A 19845-nucleotide genomic window follows, 5' to 3' on the forward strand; every position below is an offset into this window, starting at 1 on the left:
GCACCAATTTGAAAGTCTTGTCAGTTGGATTTTAATGCTATACTTGTTGATTGATTTCAACAAAAGAATTAACAAAAGCTTATAGTTACTTTGAATGGAATAAAATGACTATTTCTAGGCTATGTGATGAGATAGGGCTTATAAACAGATATAAAATGAGATACTGTATTAAAGACCTATCCAACCATACTAACATAGAAAAATGAACACTAAAATGATGATGTAGGGGATTTGGAGGCATTTGATCTTATGGTCAAACTTGATAGTCAAACTTGCCTCAGCATGCTTGCAGCCTAGTGACTGAAACAAATAAAAGATATAGATACTGCCACTAACAACTGTCATATCTGATCTCTCCTTCTCTTTGTATTTGTCTTGTATATATTTTATCAACCCTGGAAGGCTGAAAAGCAAAGTTGATCTAGTTTTCTCATTCTCTCTCATAATTGCAATTCACTATCTAAAGAGAAATATTTGTAATCATTGTTTAAAATTGGTTTGTTGTTCTCCCTTGTTCTTATCTCATTATCAAAGCTGAGAATAAAATCTCACACATACCCATTTACCCTTCACATACGTTGCTGACAAAATTACAGCTGTCATCACACTCTAACACCCCAAATAACTGTGCTTGTGATCTGATAACTTGCTAACTGACGGCACTGACAATATTTGGTATATTTGTTGTTTGAACAGTAGCAACAGTTTAGCCAAGCTTTCTGATCATTATAACTATTTTACCTTTTTAGTGTTACTTATAATTGATTTGTGTGGAGATATATATACAACTTCTGATTATGTCTGTGTGTGTGTGTGTGTTTTAAATTATAGAAGCTTTAGCAATGTTTGTTTCTTATGCTAAAAAGCACTTTGGGACAAACCCATAGATTTTAGCCATCACTGCATGTGTAAACTAATGCATTGCACAGTTGCAAATAACTATCAAGTTTCACTGTAGACAGAAAAAGTGAAATTGGCTGTACTGTAGATTTTACTAGTGGCTTTAAATATAATTTCACATTGGTCATCTAAAAGAAGGATCAGTGACCTTCAGTTGTCTGAGTATGGGTGCACAGATCAATTGAATTAATCAAGATTGGTGAATGATTAACAATGATTTACCTGTGTGCAATCTCTGTCAGTTTCACTAAGCATATTTCATTTTGAACATGTTGATGTTTTTATTTTTATCTTTATATTTTTCTCTTTTTTTTAATGCTTGTTAAAATAGTAGACTTCCTTATAACCTGCTATAATAGGTAAAAAAAAAATATTGAGAAGTATTCCAGCTATGACTACCAAGTCAGTATATTACTTAATAGCATTTTAGAATTGGCAAAGATTGGTCCCATAGAATTGGTGCTGTATCCCACATGTTTTGACTACAATAAATTGTGCACTACCCAGCATGCCGTGGCTTACACACAATACATTACGACATCACACAACTTACCCTAATTACTATACTTTCGAAAATATGTACATATAGGCTCAATATTATGTATATTCTATATGCACATACATACACACCTTCATACAAAGCTTACTCTTCATTACCAGCATCACCTCCCACACATGCTTGCAAAGTTCCCCCAAACTAGAAACCCTGTAATCCCATCCAGTGGCTAATACTGGCAATGTTGACCCACAAGAGAATCAAGCCACCCACCCCTACACAGCATACCCTGATTGCCTTATGGACCCCAGAAAATATTTTCCGACTGTTTCACTATATCCAGTCCCCTTTACCCTCTCTGCCACTATATACAATATACTCTGAAAGATATGAAGACACAATCCATATCAAAAAATTTAAAGAGCTCTTCTGGTTGAGTTTGTAACTACAGTCCTATCACTTCACCAAACAGAACATCCACATCGACAAATAAAAATAGAAAATCCTAAGAATCTGTCAGAGCATAAACCATTCTTTTCTTCCTCCCTTCCTTGTCTTTATTTCATTTATATTCACCTTCAGAAAATGAAAGTATTGCATTTTGGCCTTCCATACAGAAGGTTGATGTCATTAATATCACACAACCTGTATTTGTCAGTTGTGATGGAAAAGCACAACTGGAAAGATTTTTGCAGCCTACACAAGTGAAATTCAAAGGTCATTTTCAAAATTACTCTTTGTTTTGTAAAAGCATTTGAGAATTTTTCAATGCAATTATGACTCTGACTAAATTCCCTCCTTCCCTCTCTTCATAATTGTAAAAAGTCAGCATAAATTATAGATGGAATATTTTTTCTGAGATTACATTGAGTGTAATTAACGATACATATTCTACATGAATCCTACACAAATAGTGTGTGTGTGTGTGTGTGTGTATGATGGCAGTAAACTGGCAGAATTATTACTATTGGTTGAAGTACCTTGTGTAATTTATTTTGGCTCTTTGTTTTATGTTCTAAGTTCAAATCTTGTAGAGACTTAATTTGCCATCTATCCTTAGATGAAGTATCACTCATGTGACGGGATGTAAACTTCTTTTCTAGCTATCACAGCTTGGACATTTTTGGGGGTCAAAAATGGGAAGGTTGAGTAGGTGCCTGTGTCTACACTCTTATAAATAAGTGAAGTAAACAGCTGTATAGGATTTACTGAAAATCTCTTGTAAAATAATTCTAATATATGTATATATAACCTTTCAGAGAGGTGTCTCACCAGTGCATTATTCAACTATATCTCACATTTAAAGAACAATAATATTAAGAATTATATAGTTAATGGGTCTGTTATAAAACACATTTCCCTACATTAATAGTTCCAGAAGTTGTGATCCCTGCTTGATCCTCAACAGCTACAATGGTATTTTGTAACTGTTGAGGATGTGGCTCATCTTCTAGGCTGTAGTTTCTGGCACGGAATTTCTGGAACCACTGTTGACGCTGGTTTATGCTTACTGTCCAATCCCCATATACTACATTAATATTCCTCACACTTTCCGTTGTGTCGTTGCCTTTATTGAACTCATAAAGCAAAATATGTCAAATATGCTCCTTTGTCACTTCCATTATAGCTATGAATAAATAACTGTTAAAATCGAACTGCACTCTTCAAAACTTGCACTAAGAATAAGTCAAGGTAAAATTACTACCTGCCTTTATAGCAAGTTTATCCCATCCATCTCCAACTTTTAGTTTGTGCAATTGAAAAAACTTGCATCATTTATGGGATGACCCAATATTTGTCATCAAAATTTTCATCACACTAACTGCAACTAGGTCACTGACACAGTTCTATTGTAGCTGGTAGATATATACGTGTGTGTGTACATACACAATCATAGTTTAAGTTAAGCATGGAAAGAAAGACAACAGCCATGACCTTTTTCAGAGACCATGCATATTATGTTATTGCGAGTTTATCAATGGTTATGTCCGCTGTGAGTGGTGATGACTATGCCACCTCTGTCCCTGGCTCATTTGAGTGAGGTCATTACTGTCATCAATGCAATGTTTTATGTTTTCACCTGGCATACTGACAACTGATTGATGTTGTGTTGTCACTCTCTCTCCCTCTCTCGTGTCACTGCTGCTTTATGTTGTGAATTTAAATTGCTACAATGTCATTGCTGTTTGGTTTGTGTGTATGTGCACTTGTGTGTGTGATTTGGTAGATGGTCGGCACTGTTTAGTGTGTATGTATATGTGTTTGTGTATGTTTTGTTAGCAATATGTTCTGATGAAACTATCCCTTACTATTCTGTATTTTAATTCTATGTTTAATTCTATGTCAATAAAAAAATAAATAAATAAAAATTAAAAAAAACTAACAAACTAAAACAACCAATGATGGTGTCAGTATTCCACTGGATGTATTCACGAAGTATTGATAATGTTGAGCTTTGAATTAGTTAAAGTGTAATCTTGGGTGTAAATTGAGTAATAAAATTGATGGACATTCTACATTTTTTCTGCTTCTGTGCCTGTATCATGCATATGATGTTGTATGGTAGTAAAACACAAGTAGTTCAAAATCAATGGTACTACAGTGACTGAAAATAAACAAATTAATTTTATTTTATTGGATGTGTAATGTGAACCCTGGAAATAATTGAATATTGTTGAGGAGGAGATATGTGACTAGAGAGATAATGATGTTTGTACAGTTTTACATCTATTCTTTCATGCTTGCTTGCAAAAGTTAGAATGTTTTTCTTTTGTTTGAACTATTGATTTTGTTGTAACAGCTGGATGCTCATCCTCCTGTTACCTGTCCGGTGTATTTTCATAAGTTTGTCCTACACATTCATGCTTGTTTTCAAACTTTTAGTTAGTTCTTGTGTCATATGTTCCGAATTATATAAAGCTTTCTTTTCATAAGTCCCAAGTGGTGGTTGAAAAAAATTGGGATTGTCTGTCATATATGAAGCGTGGATGCTAAGAAATGTGTCCTATGTATCACATGTAATACACAGGACATGCAAAGGCATGGATGATGTACTTGAGGTTAAAATTTGGGGCTACTTATCACATAATAATGAAATCAAATATTGAAGTCAGTGAGTTATGCAACCAGAGTAAGACCTAACAATGCTATGCACCTCTCTCTTGCTTCTTGGCTGACATATGTTCACTTCATTAATAGAACAGTAAACAAATAGAAAAATTTGCATGTAGTGAGAAAACGATGCAAAAAGGATCTGAGAAGAATAGAGAGTTGATAGTGGATGGTGCTTGAGGTAATTATCATAGTAGAACAAGGATAAACAATATCATTTAAAAATAAAGCTTCAAAGATATTTTAATAAGCAAGGGAGCGATATTAGTGGTGAAGAGGACCTCTATAGTTCATTTGAAGTGGCTGTTAAAAATTTAAGAAAATAAAAATATATTTAAAAAATGATGATTCCTGATGGTGGTACATCACTATATTGAGATTCACTATAGAACAATTCCTCTCAAGAAGCAACTAAGCTCTACAGTGAAGTCAGGTTCTGAAGTGAGGTGTACTGAAGGCTCATTCAGTCTAAGAGAAGACCAACAACAGTATGGTGAGGATGGTTGTTAGGCTAGCTATGATGGCAATGATAATTATTTTGTTTACTCCTGTTAGTATATTTATTTTATTGTTTTGTTTTCACTATTGAGTAATCTGTTTCCTTTTATATTTTTATTCTCATTATTTAGGAATGGCTGGTTTCGCACGCCTCTGTGCAGGAGATGTATTCGAAGTTACTATGCGCTATGGTACTCAGAAATGGAAAGCAAAAGGCAAAATAGAAAAGGATGGTTCTCAGCGATGGGATCTTCCAGATTTTGTATTCAAGACATTGGTTGGAGACATCATTAGCTTAAAGGCAAGTGTAGTACATGCACATATGTACATGTGCATAAATATACCATATTTGATGGTATATTAGCTCTTTTTTCAAAAACAATTTAAAAAAAAATTCACCCTGTATCCTATGTGATGAAACTAGGCCTCTTGTAAGCTTTTTTTCCGAATATGCGCTGCTGAAATCGGGGTTGATTTGCCTGTGAGTTTTGTATGTCATCATATACAGTACTTAAAAGGCAGCACAATTTCACAAATATTCAAATTCAAACATGTTCATATTTACACATGAACACATATATGCTGTCATTTGCTCAAACACACACTCACACATAAATAAAATAAATGGTTCTTTGCTAGTTTTATCAATGAATATTGCAGTTGTTTGATCAACTGAAATACTTATTCATTGACTTATAATGTTAATAACAGACTATGCCACAGCGTGTTGTACATTTAATGTAAGTCGGAGGCAGAATCAGTATGACAAAGTGTATGACATAGCTGGTCCTTTGATTTATGGGGGGAGCCCATCTGATGGGGTTCCACTGTTTCTGTCCACCCAGTTTAACTCAAAAGGCTTGGATCTACTTGAGGTTATCATAAAAGATGCTTGTTCAAGATGCCATGTATTGATCAACCCTGAGACCTCATGATTGTGAAATAAACTTCTCAAACACTCAGTTGTATCTGTGTGTGTGTTGCATGCATGAGTAATTATATAGACATACATACATTGTTTATTTGTAACAATTTTCCAAATCCAGACCATTAAAGTTAATTAATTTTATTATTACAATAATTCTTAAAGATGTCTCTTCTGTTTTATTTTATTTACACATATACAGGCAGTGGAATTACGGAGTCTTAAATCTGTTTTGTTGGGAGAAAAGAAATGTGAAACCAAAGATTTATTCTCAGCTAATCCACAGATGATGACTGTTAGTATCAATCCAAATGGCTCTCTGAAACTCAGCATCATAGTAACATGGAAGTAAGACAATTTTTTTTTTTTTTTTACTTATTTTCATTATCAAATCTGTTCCTCCATATATAAATTATTCTTGCTGTTAGGATTTTCTGTCATATACAAAGGTCAAGTTTGTTATCTGTAAAACAGGGCTTTGTAACTTAGCAGAAGGAATCAGGTTTGTTTATCATCATCATCCCTAAAAGTCATCATCTGAATAATATATAATACAAGTATGCCTTCTTGGTTATGATATCTATATAGGTTTTTCATTTGGGGAATGTTTCTGTGAGAGAGTGTGTGTGTGTGTGTGTGTAGGAAGGTTAAGAGGGAAACTAACTTTTGTATTTGGAAAGTGCACAGGTACAATAAATGCTGAAAATGTGCAGAAAATAGACTCCATCAGTTGCCAGAGCAGGGCAAGCTAGAGGTAGAAGATAGCTTAGATGGCTTCTGTTATCTAGGTGACCAAGTTATTGTTGTTCTACCTTATTTGAAATTGATATTAGAGGTATGATTGCATGATAGAATCATTGGCACTTCAAATAAAAATGGATTTAATTAATTTTGTGTTTGCATAGATAAGTATAAAAATATTCTTTGATTTATTATATGCCAAATAGATTTTGTTATGATATTTTCATAAAATTTAGATCTCAAGCTGAATTATATGCCACTGAAGTAATTTTCTTTGAAACATCTTCACTTTTCAGTCCATTGGAAGGTGTGGATGAAAGTCTAATAATTTATGAAGTTCCACAACGCACTCAAGACACGCCACGACGTCGACCGGTCTCTGCATTAGCAGTGAATGGACAGTACTCTCAATTGGTAGGTCTCTTACTGCTAAGAATGTGAACTTTTTTATCATCAACTCCTAAAAATACTATTCTGTAGATCTCTGCACCTGTTGCTAAATCTTGAACAGTGCAAAACTGTACTTCAGTTAGGCTGTTGTTGTTTTTTTTTTTTGTGGGGTGGGATCAAAAGCTGGAACTAAGCATTCTTCTGTGTAAAATTTTTAATGAAAACTTCTTGTCAGAACACTTCCTGTTTGCACCATGTTTGTTTATCATTTGCATTTTATCAAGTAAATTTCTCTGGATTTATGCTCCCTTCAAGTTTTGAGCTTAATACCAGTTAATGTCTCAAGGTGTTATTATCTATTATTCATTTACTGATGATTTGATTAGGAAATTGATCCCCAGGAATCAACATCTTGTAAATATACGTGGAACACATAAATTTAACTGTATTCAACCTTGGCAGTTGAAAGAATATAGCAACAGGAAAAAAATCAATGATAAGTAAAAGCTACATTAACATTGCACACCAATGATAATTGTATTGTATCAGCAAATTTCATCCAAGTTCATGCAATGGATAAGTTTTTATTATTTTATACTGGATTACTGTATTTTGTCAAAATTTAGTTAGTAAGAAATTCATATAAAAAAACAATCATTTTCTTCTCATGCACCCATCTTAGATGGAACCTACTAAAGGTTATTCATTGAAGAAAACAAAATCATATGCAACACAAAATGATTAAGAATATTAAAATTCATATAAGGGTATTAAAATTTTGTAAAAATATTTTAATCCCACTAGGAAAAAGAAGTATATATTCTTGAAGTAATCAGCATTGCCTTCTAGCATAAAAATGGCTTATACATTGTCCTTGTCAACTTGTAAGAGTTAATCTCAGCTAAAATTAGGTACTCAAAATAAGTACTTCACCCTTCTTATTTACAGGTGAATTAAAAAATTCATCCAATTTTAAAAGCATCCATTCTCACGTGAATAAAAAATAAGTTATGTAAAAAAATAAAAGAAACTATTCAATTCTTACATATATTGTGCTGATATAACAAAGAAATTTTGTAATTCTTTTTTCTAACATACACTATTACACCTGTTGAATTTGTATCTGATTAAGGATTTTTTTATGCTTTCATTCCATATACATAATACCTGTTGGTTGGTTATATCTCTTGTAAATTAATCCCTTTTCAAGTTACAAAGGATCCATTGAGACATTAGTGTTAAATAGATTTCAGCATTGATAAGACACTAGTATATTATGGCTTTTCTTTTTGTGCCCCAGTATTTCATTAGCAATATAGACATGAAATATTGCAAATTCTTTTAAACATAATAATTTGTTGGATCATTTTGGATTTGTTTGTGAGTCATATTAGTTGTGTTATATTATAATAATTTTGTTTTGTTTCTTTCTTTGTACAGTTTGGTAGTCAGTTAGACCTGCTTGGCCATGAAAGGAGGTACTCCAGTCCCGTGTCATTGCCTCAGTCAAAGGATGATAGTTATATTCTTTCATCGTCAAGCTCTTCATTATCTCTTGCTGCAACAGCTTATCCAATGAATGACTCTGATAGCGCTATCTATATATCTCAACTTCCACAGCGCTCAGCTTCTCGATCAATGTTGACTGGCTCAGCTATGGCTCTTCCACCCCCCTTAACTACAACGGGACATTATCCTTCAGGACTGGCACAGCATGCAGTGTGTGCATATGCAACAGATGCTTCTAATTTGGAAGATGCACTTAATTGTTTAAGTGTATCACTTGAAGATGTACGTGGCCGATACCAAGAATTACAGAAAATTGAGGAATTGGTTGATGTTTTACGATGCTTATTAAAGGTAGGCCAACTTCTAAATACAGTATTTTTTTATTATTTTCATTTCTGTGTTGATGCTGTAAAATTTCTAGCAGAACAGCAAAGAACCAGAGCTTTAGCTCTACCATGTTTATTGGAGTTGCAAACAGTATGAGAAATTTTAAGTGAATGCTATGGACTGCTCAAATAGTTTAATAGTTGATAGTCTTGAACAACACTTAAGCAAAATCCACACAGTTGCTACTCTATACTACACTTTACAATCTCTGATGATCTCTCAAAGTGACCCAGTTAGCATTGCTAAAACTGAATCACAATAACTAAGTTATCTCATTAGAGCCAGAAAATACTTCATCTTTGAATAGTTGCTTGAATAAGACTCACGTTGGAGCACTTCGTAACCACTTTATCAAGGCTCATTTGTCCCAGGCTCACCCACCTTTCTCTGCTTGTGACCCTTATTTTGCCTAATTTCCCAGAGTCTGCACTAAACTTTTCACTCCCTTGCCTACCACATTTTCTCTACAGACATTGCTGTGCATATATACATATATAAACATATTACAAGAATTCTTTTACGAGAGATTTTCAGTAAACCCTATGCAGCTGTTTCTTTCCACTTATTTACAAGAGTGTAGACATAGGCACCTACTCAACTCTCCCTGTTCCTGATCCAGCAAAATGCTGAATAACCAGTATATCAATCTCATCTATCTGGGAGGACCAGCAAATATCTGATATTGTTCTTTGCCCTCTATCTTGTTAAAAATAATAATTGCTGTTATCTATGTCCCAATTAGTGTCTAAATTTGAACTAATGATTATCCAAATTATGTGATTTGTTTGCCCATAAATTTATCAGCTATACTGTATGTTGAATATGACAAAAAAACAAACTTCAAGACAATTTTTCCCACAGTGTCTTATCAGACAGCCATACATTTTTGCATACATTGAAATCAACATCTTATCAATTCCATCTTAATCAACAACCGTTAGATTGATGTTTTGTCCCTTTGAGAGAACATGCTGATCTAGCAAGTAAAGAGTGGTGATTTTGTCTTATATAGATCTGATGGACTTTGGTGCAGTTAGAACAACTAGTGCAGTTGGGAGTTTCTATGTGATAGCTTTTCCTGCTATAAATAAAAGCCAAAACAAAATACTTTAAATGATAGCATTTTAAATACGAAATGTGCAAAAGAAGATGAGATTGTTATAACTGGAGCATTTTTGTCTATAGCTCTGCTTTATCAGTGTTGTCCTTGAGCTAAACAACATAAATACATCGAGCATATATATATATAGCTTTGTTTTGCTAATATTTCTGGTTAGCTCCAGTCATATCTTGCTCAGTAAAGATTAACACTAAAACTCACTTGATGATGACTTATATACTGGGTGTTTGTAATTATCTTTGCTCAGTAGAATCTTGTTAATTAGATGAATGCTTTATCTGTGACAATGACAAATGTGGTATAATTATTGTTTTATTTAGTTATATTTGTAAGTGTAGCTAATGAGTATGTACATAGAAATATGTCTCTGAGTCATTATAAGGAACGGCGTCCTTTTACATTGAAAAAGAAATCATTATTTATCATGGCTTTTAGTTAATCTTTCTAAGAACTGCAATTTCATATTTCAAAGATTCAACTTTATATCCTTTATTTCAGTATTCAATTAATAATTCACAGTGAACACTTTGACAGAACATAAACTTCATATATATAAACTTCAGAATATAAACTTCAAATATAAAGCAATTTAGAGTTAATACTTCTTTAATTTATTATCAATGATCTGCTACCTTGCAAAATTCCATAGTCTAAGGCTGTGGTCATAGGTGCACAGTAAAAGACACAACCTCAGCCCCCTGTCTTTCTTGGTGATCTTGGATCCTGATTAATCTGGTATGTTGAGTTGAGCTATTAGCTTCTCTGTAAGTGAATCTTTTGCTCTTTGACAGATTTTCAACCATGAAATGCAGAGAGTGGTTTAATGAGGCAAGTTGTACTGGGTTATATGGTAACAGTAGCAGCTAAAACCTGACCTGAATTACAATACCATTAAAATACTGTTTATGTTATCTGAATATGAACTGAGAAACTCTGGGGGATCTAATTTGAGTTTTCAGAAGGAGATTAGTATCCAATACTTGATTGGTTCTTTATGAAAATCTCAGGAATGAGGAAGTGGCAATCATATAAGGAGACACCTTCTTGAAACAGTTATACAGCTGTCCATGTTGTATGTTGATACTCCCACCCTTAGTTTCTTGCCTCATTGTAAAGCAAATAATGATTTCTAAGTTTGGCACGAGGATAGAGATTTGTAAGGAAAAAGATCTATATCTCAATGAGGATCTCTCTTGGAGAAAGGATATTCTTAGTGTAGCTGTGATGCATCCTGAAGAGTAACTCTTCCCTTTTGGTCCAGAAGATAATTCAGCCCCTACAACTACTGATGTTCAACAAGATTTATGCAAGGCCCACAGTGGAGTGTTGTTTCATTATTTGGAGCAGTACTCTGTTGTAGAGTTCTCAAATTTTGATCAGTGCCACTGCTATATGCTCTAATATACTGCATTGCCCACCAGAAAAGATCAGTGAGCTGATTGACACTTCATCACTAACAGAATTATTGCTAAGACTGCTTTACAAAGAACTAAGATACCTTTTTAGTGACAGAAAATACTTTAACCTTGATTGGTTGCTAACCTTCTATAAAGCTCAAATAAGATTCACATTGAAGCACTGTATAATTATTCTATCAGAGCTCACTTGTTGCAGGCTCACTCATCTTTCTCTGCCTGTGACCCTTTGTGTGTCTAATTTCTCAGAAACTACTCTAAACCACATACACGCTGTCACTCCTTGCTGTTTTTTCTCTTTACTATTATGATTACTTCTGCCCTTTAGGGCTGGCTGGTCTTGTACCGACCACTGTTCATACACCTCCCAATCCACTCATCGCTCTACCTTTTTTTACTGTTAGTGTGTCCAACCTCACCCCTTTTCCCTGCATTGACTGTTATGCCAAATCCTTAATTCTCCAGAACATTGTCCATCTGGAATCTTCTTCCTGCTTATGTATTTCCTTCAAATGTTGACCTGCAGCAGTTCTAGCAGAACATTAAACCGGATCAATCTCAATGGTGTCAGAGGTTCTGTTAGGGTCAAGGGCTCTGTCTCTCCTTGCAAACTCAACAAGCAAAAGATAAAATGTTAAAAAACAAAAGACTTGAACTTAGAACATAAGGAGACATATCTAAACACTGCTGGGCTTTCACTGTCATTTCTGCTTCTCCACAAAACATACACACACACACACACACACACACACACACACACACACACACAAGAAGAAGAAAAAACCTGAAATGTTACAGGTTGTATCAAACAGATTTTTAGGATATTTGTATATATTTTTGCTGTGATTTGTTGCTTTTTGTGTTACTTTTAAATTGGAGGTTCTGTTTATTAATTAAGCTTATAATGATCATTTCCTCTTTGCAGAAGCATTCCAGATCTAGTTCTTGTTCTTCTAATATAAGTGTCTCAATTGAACATGCCTTGGAAGCTTTTGACTTTCTCAATACAGAGGACATTGTTGATGATGTAGATAGCTCACCTAGGTTAGTTTGCTTTTTTTTTTTAATTTATATTGTTGTTGCTTGTTTATTGAAGTGCAAATATATTTGACACTCTCATGCATTTACATATTTTTAAAAGTTTGCACACACTCACTCATATTTATACCCATGCATATACATATCTACATTTGTGTGCATGCACCTATATATAAATATTTAGATTTCATATCAATTTTATGTGTTATTTAGAAATGTAATGCTTGTTTTTCTTGTGACTAATTGAGTGCAGTTATGACTTTGTTATTACACTATGTATAATACTGGTTAAAATTATACATAATAAGTCATTAATTAGATAGGATGTTGAGTTATTAGTAGGATACAAATCTATCACATTTCCTTGAGAAATCTTTTACCTCTCAACTAAATAGGTTACAATTTCTCTCATTGACCATTATGGAGATAATGTGAATTACTATAATGTCCAGTATTGTTATTAAGTTGTTATTTTGATGAATTTTTTTTGTTTCTTTATCTTTTTAGTGAGAGCAGAAGATCAAGCCTAGATCACATTCTAACCAGTCCAGAATCTACTGCCAAAACAACAGATTCTGGAATCGAATCTTTAGCTAAGAGATTATGTGAAGACACCCAACTGAGTTCAAGCACAAATTCCAGTCCACTTCCTCCAAGTTCAGGCAATGAACATGTGGACCAAGCTCTTATCTTCCATCTTAATTACTGTAACAAATTAATTGAGGTCAGTTTACATCAGCTTGTTTTTTTTCTTCATAACCTATGGTGGGTGGTTACATAAAATTTACTTGTTCACATAAACTGTTTGAGCTAATCTTGTGTAACATGTCTTCACTAGTAACTTGTGATCTTAGTTATTACATATTTTCTTAGTACTTAGATGTGGTAATGGGTAGCTCAAAGGCTGAGCTACTCAGCCTATATTCCTTTGTGTTGTGTGTAATGGTGTATATAAACAGAAATATTTAATCTTTGAAGGAAAATTTCAAAATAATTCCATCAACTTATTTATGAAATACAAAATAATTTATATTTGATTAATCTGTTGTTGTTGTTGTTGGGGTGGTGTTTAGGCTGTGTTTGTCTCTCTTTGTGCATTTATCTGTGTTTATGCACATGTATGTATGCACTAAAACTTAAGTGTACTCAGAAATTTCATCAATTTTATTTTAAGTAGACTTCAAGTTTGTAGGTCAAATGAAACCTTAGACAATTAGTTCAATATTTTTTAATTTATTTCCTGTTTTATATTCAATGACTCACTTTTCAACAAAGAATTTATACACATACATCCACTTCCATTTCACTCTCACACGCTCTCTCTCTCTCTCTTCTCTCTCTCTCTCTCTCTCTCTCTCTCTCTCTCTCTCTCTCTCTCTCTCTCTCTCTCTCTCTCTCTTATTGGAAAATATTAAAACTATATGTAAATAATTTTTTATGTCAGCATACATCAATTAATCCAGCAATGTTAAGCTTGTAAAATTTGTTTTCTGACATAGGCAAAGTGCTTCCGATTTATTTGGTAAAGGAAGGAGAGTTAAATAGTGTGACTTTCATGTTTCTCTAGAGTATTTGCAAGTAGAATTGTTGCAGTTAAGAATTTCAGTCAAATTATTGAGTTGGTTCACCAGAGTTTTGTAATTGACTCTGTCATTAAAATTACAGATATTTGGAAACCTACATTAATAAATATAAATTTATGTTCTTTTCTCTTTTTGAATTTGTATTTCATTGAATGATAATACATAAAATTTTACTTGTGAACTATTTTGTAACAATATTTGCAATGTAAACAGTTGCTTAATTGTTGTATGTTAATCTAAGTTGATAATTAGTCTTAATGGCCTCTGTGTTATTCAGTATTTGTCTGTTTACCAATGTTGCACCTGATAGTTATCATACCATTTTGTGATGTTATGGTAACCACAGTTATTGGGTCAAGGTATTTCACTTAAGTTAATCAATGGTTGTTCTTTTGTATTTCTCACATCTGCTGTAATGACCAGTGAACATAGCTTCATTGTTCTTGTCATTGTTTTGACTAAAGTTGGTGAATATATTCTAGCTTAATTACTATTTATATAAACCATTGTTGTTGAAGATAATAATATGAATAATAACTTCTTATATTAATATAACCAACAATTTTAAGGAGATATAATTGATTTTATTAATCAACTCTGTTACAAGGCTTGCATTTGTTTATTTTGCCCACAGAAGAAAAGAACAAGGTTGACATTGTTGGAATTGAACTCATGATAAAAATGAACATAACATCTGCCCTTTTAATGACGTTTTGATAATAATAATAATAATTATTAATTACATTTCAGAAATGTTACCCTTTATCATCCAACTTATTTTATAATCTCTTTCTGTAATTAGATAGAAATTTGCTTACAGAGAATGTTCCTGAGTTCAGTTAATATATCAGTACAAAAAATATATTATTTCCTTTGAATGTGTCTAGATTTTTCTGTGGAATTATGCCTAAGAATCTAGTGTTAATGAATAGATGAAATAAAATAGTGCATTTAAAACTTCTTATGAACATTTTCAAGGAAAATTTTTTGAGCAGAATTTTTTAAAAATCCAGTTTTCATCTGCATGTGTATCCATAGAGTTGATGTGTATTTATTTCTCCCTTCAGTCTTATGTATTGAGGGTTGGCAAACGTACTGGGATGACAGTTCTATTAGTTAATCCCCTTATATGAGAAAAGTTGTTGAAAAAGTATAGTAGCCAAGGTAAGAGCAAGTTGGAAAAATTTCACGGAGCTGATATCTTTGTTAGCAACAATAGTCTTTTCTGTCGGAATGAAGGGTATGATACTAGCGTTAGAACTGTGATAGTGCATGGTAGTGTGACACTGGCCTTGAATTTATAAGACTTTTGAAAACTAGAAAGAAACAAGGCAAGTGTACTCTGATGGATGTGTAATGCTAATATGCATAAATGCTAGAGTACAAATGAGCTGAGAGAAAAACTAGGGATCAGGTGTAATAATATATAACAGGGCATCCAGCTGTAGAAACACTGCCAAATCAGATTGGAGCCTGGTGTAGCCATCTGGTTTCACCAGTCCTCAGTCAAATCGTCCAACCCATGCTAGCATGGAAAGCGGACGTTAAACGACGACGACAATACGTACAGACATATATATATATATATATATATATATATATACCGCCTGACTGGCCTTTGTAGGGTTTTCGAGCGAGATCATTGCCAGTGCCCCTGGACTGGCTCTTGTGCGGGTGGCACATAAAAGACACCATTTCGAGCGTGGCCGTTTTCGTGCGGGTGACACGTAAAAGCACCCACTACACTCTGAGTGGTTGGCGTTAGGAAGGGCATCCAGCTGTAGAAACTCTGCCAAATTAGATTGGAGCCTGGTGTTGCCATCCGGTTTCACCAGTCCTCAGTCAAATTGTCCAACCCATGCTAGCATGGAAGGCGGACGTTAAACGATGATGATGATGATGATGATGATGATGAACAGAAGAGGCTACACTGATTATAAGCATGTGATATATCTGGAGGATGATTGCTGCATAAAGAAGTGTTAAAGCGCTTCAAGTTACTGGAAATTGCAGAAGGGGACCAAGTAAGACTTGGGATGAAGTTTTGAAGGCTGTTCTAGAGATGCTGCATCTCATGGAAGAAATAACTGAAAACCATGAGTGATCTGTGGTGCTGCTGAAGACTTGACCATTCATGACAAAGTGCACTCTGGTGCAAGGGTAGTGTTTAGAGACTGAGATATTTTGTGCCTTGCCAAGCCTATATGTTCCTTCACCTTGCATCCTTAACCCCCTTTCTCACATCTACCTAATACCTGCCTCCCTCTTTTTACATATTTGCTTCTCACTTTCCTTTATTGTTGTTGTTTGTTCCTTCTTGAGCCATGCCTGGCTCATAAGAGCCAGTTTCCGAGTTTCATTGGCTTATAGGTTCCCACCTGGATGGGACGCCAGTCTGTCACAGGTGAGCTGCAGGAGGAAAGAATGAAAGAAAGTTGTGGTAAAGGAGTTAGCAGAGGTTTGCCATTATCTTCTGCTGGAGTTTTGCTCATAAACATGCACAGTTCCTGATCTGAGATTCAAACCCGCGATCTCTCGACCACGAGTCCGCTGCTCTAACCACTAGACTATGTGCCTCCACCTCTCCTTTACTATATATATATATATATATATATATATACACATACATAAGATACTGTATTGGATCACCCTCATTGCCATACCCATTACACTAACACCTCCCTGTTGTGTTACAAGCCAGCACTCTGTCTCTCTGTTGAGTCACCTCCATTGTTATCCATCACGTATTGCTTTTATCTCATCACCCACCCTTACCTTTGTTCACCACAAACCTTGCCTGTCTTTCTCCTCTTGATTCTACCCCCAAATATCCCTTACTCTTGCTTCTTCCACCTTCCCACTCATGCTGGTCCTTCTAATGTCATTACTCTTTCTTTCTCTCTCCCACCATTTCCCCTCCTCAGTCACCTGAGTAAATGTACACACCCTAGTTTGTTCAGTATCCTGTACACTTATACTCCTATTCTCCTTCTCAACCCTAATGCTGCACTCCCTCAGGTGAATGGTGAGCAAGACTACTTCTCTTACAAAAAAATACTAGTAAAGTGGTTTGCAAACAATTAGAGAAAGTTTAGGATTGTGAGTCCTGTTCCTGAGGACTATTCAACCATTCTAGTGTTGGTGCCATAAGAAAATGAATTCAGTACACTTTGTAAAGTAGTTGATGAGAGGAAGGTCATCCAGCTGTAGAAACCAATCCAAATTATCTGTTTGAGCATCCTCCCAATAAGAAATGGCTCAGTTCATAATGACTCATCCAACCCATGCCAGCTTGCAAAGTGAATATAAAATGATGAGATTTAGAATTAAAGTTGCTGTCTTTTCTTCATATTTTTTGTTAGTTTCAATAAATTATTTTCTCTCTCATAAATTATTCAGTATGTTATTAAAAGAAATGATTGTAAATAGTTAATTAGGTTAAGATTTTTGAAAATATATATTCTTAAGTTTGATAAAATAAAACATTTTACTACAATGTAATATCTATTTACAAGATATGTAAGATATAATTGGATCAATTTATTCATTATGTGTCTTCATCAAAATTGTAATCCTTTCGGAAATAGAAGTGGCAATTCAAAGACAAGGTCCTTTTTTAATTATAAATATAATTTAATCAGTGAACTGAACACATGTTTGTCTAGAAATTAATTCACAGTGCTGTCACACATGTATTTTGTTATTAAGTACAGTGATTGTTTTTGCTACTTCTTCTTCAAATCAGTATTGTCCATACGAGTGCAGTACTTAAAGCTTAATAGCAAATAAGGAGATGCAATTAATTTTTGGATATGATTGATTGTCCAGTTTAGATGTGTTGGAGAGAGAGAGAGAGAGAGATGCTATTGAAATAAACTCATTTAGAATATTTTCCATAAACCAATTTATTGTATTTAATCAGGAAAATAATTTAGAGAAAAATTTAGATGTTTAAGTTCTTGAAGGTTAATTCAAAATTAATATTTTTTTAATATAGTTTAGCTTCTTTTTCTTTTAACCTTCTTCCTTTTTCTTAATATCCTCTTGTACTCACATTTTTGTTCTCACTCTCTCTTTTTACTCCCCTCTCATTTTCTTCTCTATTAATGTATTTCTTTACAAAATCTGCAATTTCTGATTTGTTCAATCTGTTACATGACTCTTTTTTAAAACCTTTTTTCTTGTTTTTTTTTCAGAATTTGGGTAGTTTTGGGCCTTTGAAATGCAAGGAAATATATGCATTAGATAAACTTCAAAAGCAATCTCAAATTCTTGAAAATTTAATACATCTTGCTAAAGCTGGGAGTGAAATTGACTTACATTCTGGTAAATAATCTTCAGTAACATAAATATCAATTAATATAAATTGAAATGATTTAATGTGACAAATTTGAAATATATATAATGGTCAAGAAAAAAGAAAAAACAAAACTGTGTGAAATGATATAAGAGAGTAGAGGTTTGATCATTCATCTTGTTGATTGTGGTTAGAAAACATGTGAGAAAAGTATTGTTGATGATATGATAGTGATAAGGTTATTATTGACTTAAAAGTTTAACTATGTTCGTTAACTGAGTCTCAATTCACATATTCTTCCAAGTTACATGAAAACACTTGACTAATTGTAGTGTTATGTTTCTCTCATCAGGTTGTGTGCATGTGATCTTATATGCTTGGTTGGTTGCTTAAGGTGTTTTGAATCTGTAAACATTGATTTCTAGAAATGTCAATGAAGCAAATGTTTGAAAAAGTGATATAATAATAATTCTTTCTAATTTTGGTACAAGTCCAGCAAATTTTAGGGGAGGGAGCAAGTTGATTACATTGACTCCAGTTCTTGACTGGTACTTTATTTTATTGACCTCGAAAGGATGAAGATAAAGTCAACCTCAGTGGAATTTCTACTCCTCATTGTCACTGCTCACACTTTCAGTTATATCTAAACTTCTCTTAACTTACATGTGCCCTAGCTCACTGGGTGTTGACCTCGCAAGTGATTGTAACAAACACGCAGATTAAAAGAAAAATAATAGATAATATTAAAGAACAAAGTAACCTTGAGATTTTTACACACACACACACACACACACACACACACACACACACACAATAACATGGACAAGAGTGGAGAAAGTGACCTCTGTAATTGATGATTACACCATACATCACCAATGATCATTTCTATTGTGCCAGCATGTTTAGATGTAGAAAAAAGGTACAAAATACGATGAACAATAATATTACTTCTGCTGTTGTTATTACTGCCACCTATTACAATAACTACTACTATTAAATAGTTGCAGGCATGGACCTGTGATTAAGAATTTCACTTTGCAACCGTGCTGATCCCAGTTAATTCTATTTGAATTTATTGGTATCTGATTGTTTGATGTAATTAACCAAGTTTGCTGAAAAGGAATGATGACACCTGGCTGGAGAGGTGATGATGCAGCAATGGACTGGAGGTCGAATACTGGTTAGTTGAAACAGTAGGTGGAGGTGCTCACATCAGGGTGGGGGTGGAAAGAAATGCACTGTAAAGATATTGAAAGGAAGGCCATGAAAGTGTGCATTCTCTCCTGATGACTCCTGAAACTTTTCTGGCATCTGCTATGCAGAGTTTTCAACTGTCTGCACTTGCACTAGCAAGCTGTTTCCAGATCTTTGAGTGCTTTCTAGATATCTGCCTGAATGTATTAATCCCTTTTACTTCTTATTTCATGTATATATA

General features: G+C 34.0%; 1 protein-coding gene across 11 annotated transcripts in view; it reads left to right on the plus strand.

Annotated features, from left to right (window-relative positions):
* Positions 1 to 19845, plus strand: part of LOC106876994 (rho family-interacting cell polarization regulator 2) — a 193981-nt gene that overhangs the window by 159233 nt on the left and 14903 nt on the right. For all 11 annotated transcript variants that reach the window (XM_052971871.2, XM_052971867.2, XM_089360183.1 and 8 more), the window contains 7 exons: positions 5137 to 5310; positions 6137 to 6278; positions 6968 to 7085; positions 8502 to 8921; positions 12418 to 12536; positions 13038 to 13254; positions 18310 to 18439. In XM_052971871.2, the coding sequence (XP_052827831.2) occupies positions 5137 to 5310; positions 6137 to 6278; positions 6968 to 7085; positions 8502 to 8921; positions 12418 to 12536; positions 13038 to 13254; positions 18310 to 18439 (1320 nt within the window). The remainder of the gene's footprint in view (positions 1 to 5136; positions 5311 to 6136; positions 6279 to 6967; positions 7086 to 8501; positions 8922 to 12417; positions 12537 to 13037; positions 13255 to 18309; positions 18440 to 19845) is intronic.

Source organism: Octopus bimaculoides, chromosome 11 (assembly GCF_046866305.1).
Source record: "Octopus bimaculoides isolate indiv1 chromosome 11, ASM4686630v1, whole genome shotgun sequence".
Taxonomy (NCBI): domain Eukaryota; kingdom Metazoa; phylum Mollusca; class Cephalopoda; order Octopoda; family Octopodidae; genus Octopus; species Octopus bimaculoides.